Source organism: Acanthisitta chloris, unplaced genomic scaffold (genome assembly GCF_000695815.1).
Source record: "Acanthisitta chloris isolate BGI_N310 unplaced genomic scaffold, ASM69581v1 scaffold16542, whole genome shotgun sequence".
NCBI lineage: Eukaryota > Metazoa > Chordata > Aves > Passeriformes > Acanthisittidae > Acanthisitta > Acanthisitta chloris.
In genome coordinates this window covers 22,486-23,315 of record NW_008660030.1, presented here as the reverse complement: position 1 = coordinate 23,315, position 830 = coordinate 22,486, and the positions used below count along the sequence as shown (strand labels likewise).

Sequence of the window (830 nt, the reverse complement as noted above, 5' to 3'; positions counted from 1 at the left end):
CCTGTGCATTTTTATGATGCTTAAAATAACTCCTTTAGGGAGTGAGTCAGAACTTCTTCCAACTTTTACAAAGTATAGATTCTCTGAATAAATAATTATTTCTTACGTATTAAAACATTTGAGAGTGAGAAGATTTTTGGCTAGATCATACCCCAGAATCTGATCTGGAGCTTATATGAAGTCCCACAATTTATAGTGCTTAGAACATAACTGATATTTACAAGCAGTTGAACTAGGTGATTGTTGTGGGTCCCTTCCAATTGAAATATTTCTATTGCCTCTTACACAGTAGAAATAAACCAGTATAATTGTCTAACCAGAAAGACCTGAAATGTTCCATTAAAACTGAAATATCTTTATTTGTCTTTGTGGCTTTAAAGCTTGTGACATAGTTATGAAAGAAATAAAGTCAATAATAGGGTAATGTCAGTTTAAAAACAGCTGCTCAGTTATCTCTGACAAGTGTTTTTTTATGGAGAATTATTCTTAAAAACATACTCCCATATGTAGTGAAACATATATTCTGAGTGAGAAAACCAGATTTACTTACCTCTAATTGCTTTGTTTTTCATTGTACAGACTCTGGTGAAGCCTCATCCCTTACCATAGAACAGGAGACATAGCAGTGTGGAAACACAGCTGTATAAAGCTTGATCAGAAAGGTCAGTGACTCTTTATTTCTCTCAAAACCACTGCTCTGCAGGGAACTGGGGAGGTGCTGTTGGACAGGTTTTGTCTTTAGCAGTGACACACCAGAGAGTGCTTGGGCAGTCACTGGACACGTGGAAGGCTGTGGAGCACGGCCCCTCACGCTGGCTCTGCTGTGACTG

At 37.8% G+C, this 830-nt stretch overlaps 1 protein-coding gene across 1 annotated transcript in view; it reads left to right on the top strand.

Annotated features, from left to right (window-relative positions):
* ZDHHC15 (zinc finger, DHHC-type containing 15) overlaps positions 1-623 on the top strand; it is a gene marked incomplete at its 5' end in the record, with an annotated part of 3,857 nt that extends 3,234 nt beyond the window's left edge. The window contains one exon of the mRNA XM_009069670.1: positions 580-623. Within this exon, the coding sequence (XP_009067918.1) occupies positions 580-623 (44 nt within the window). The remainder of the gene's footprint in view (positions 1-579) is intronic.
* Positions 624-830: the final 207 nt, after the last annotated feature.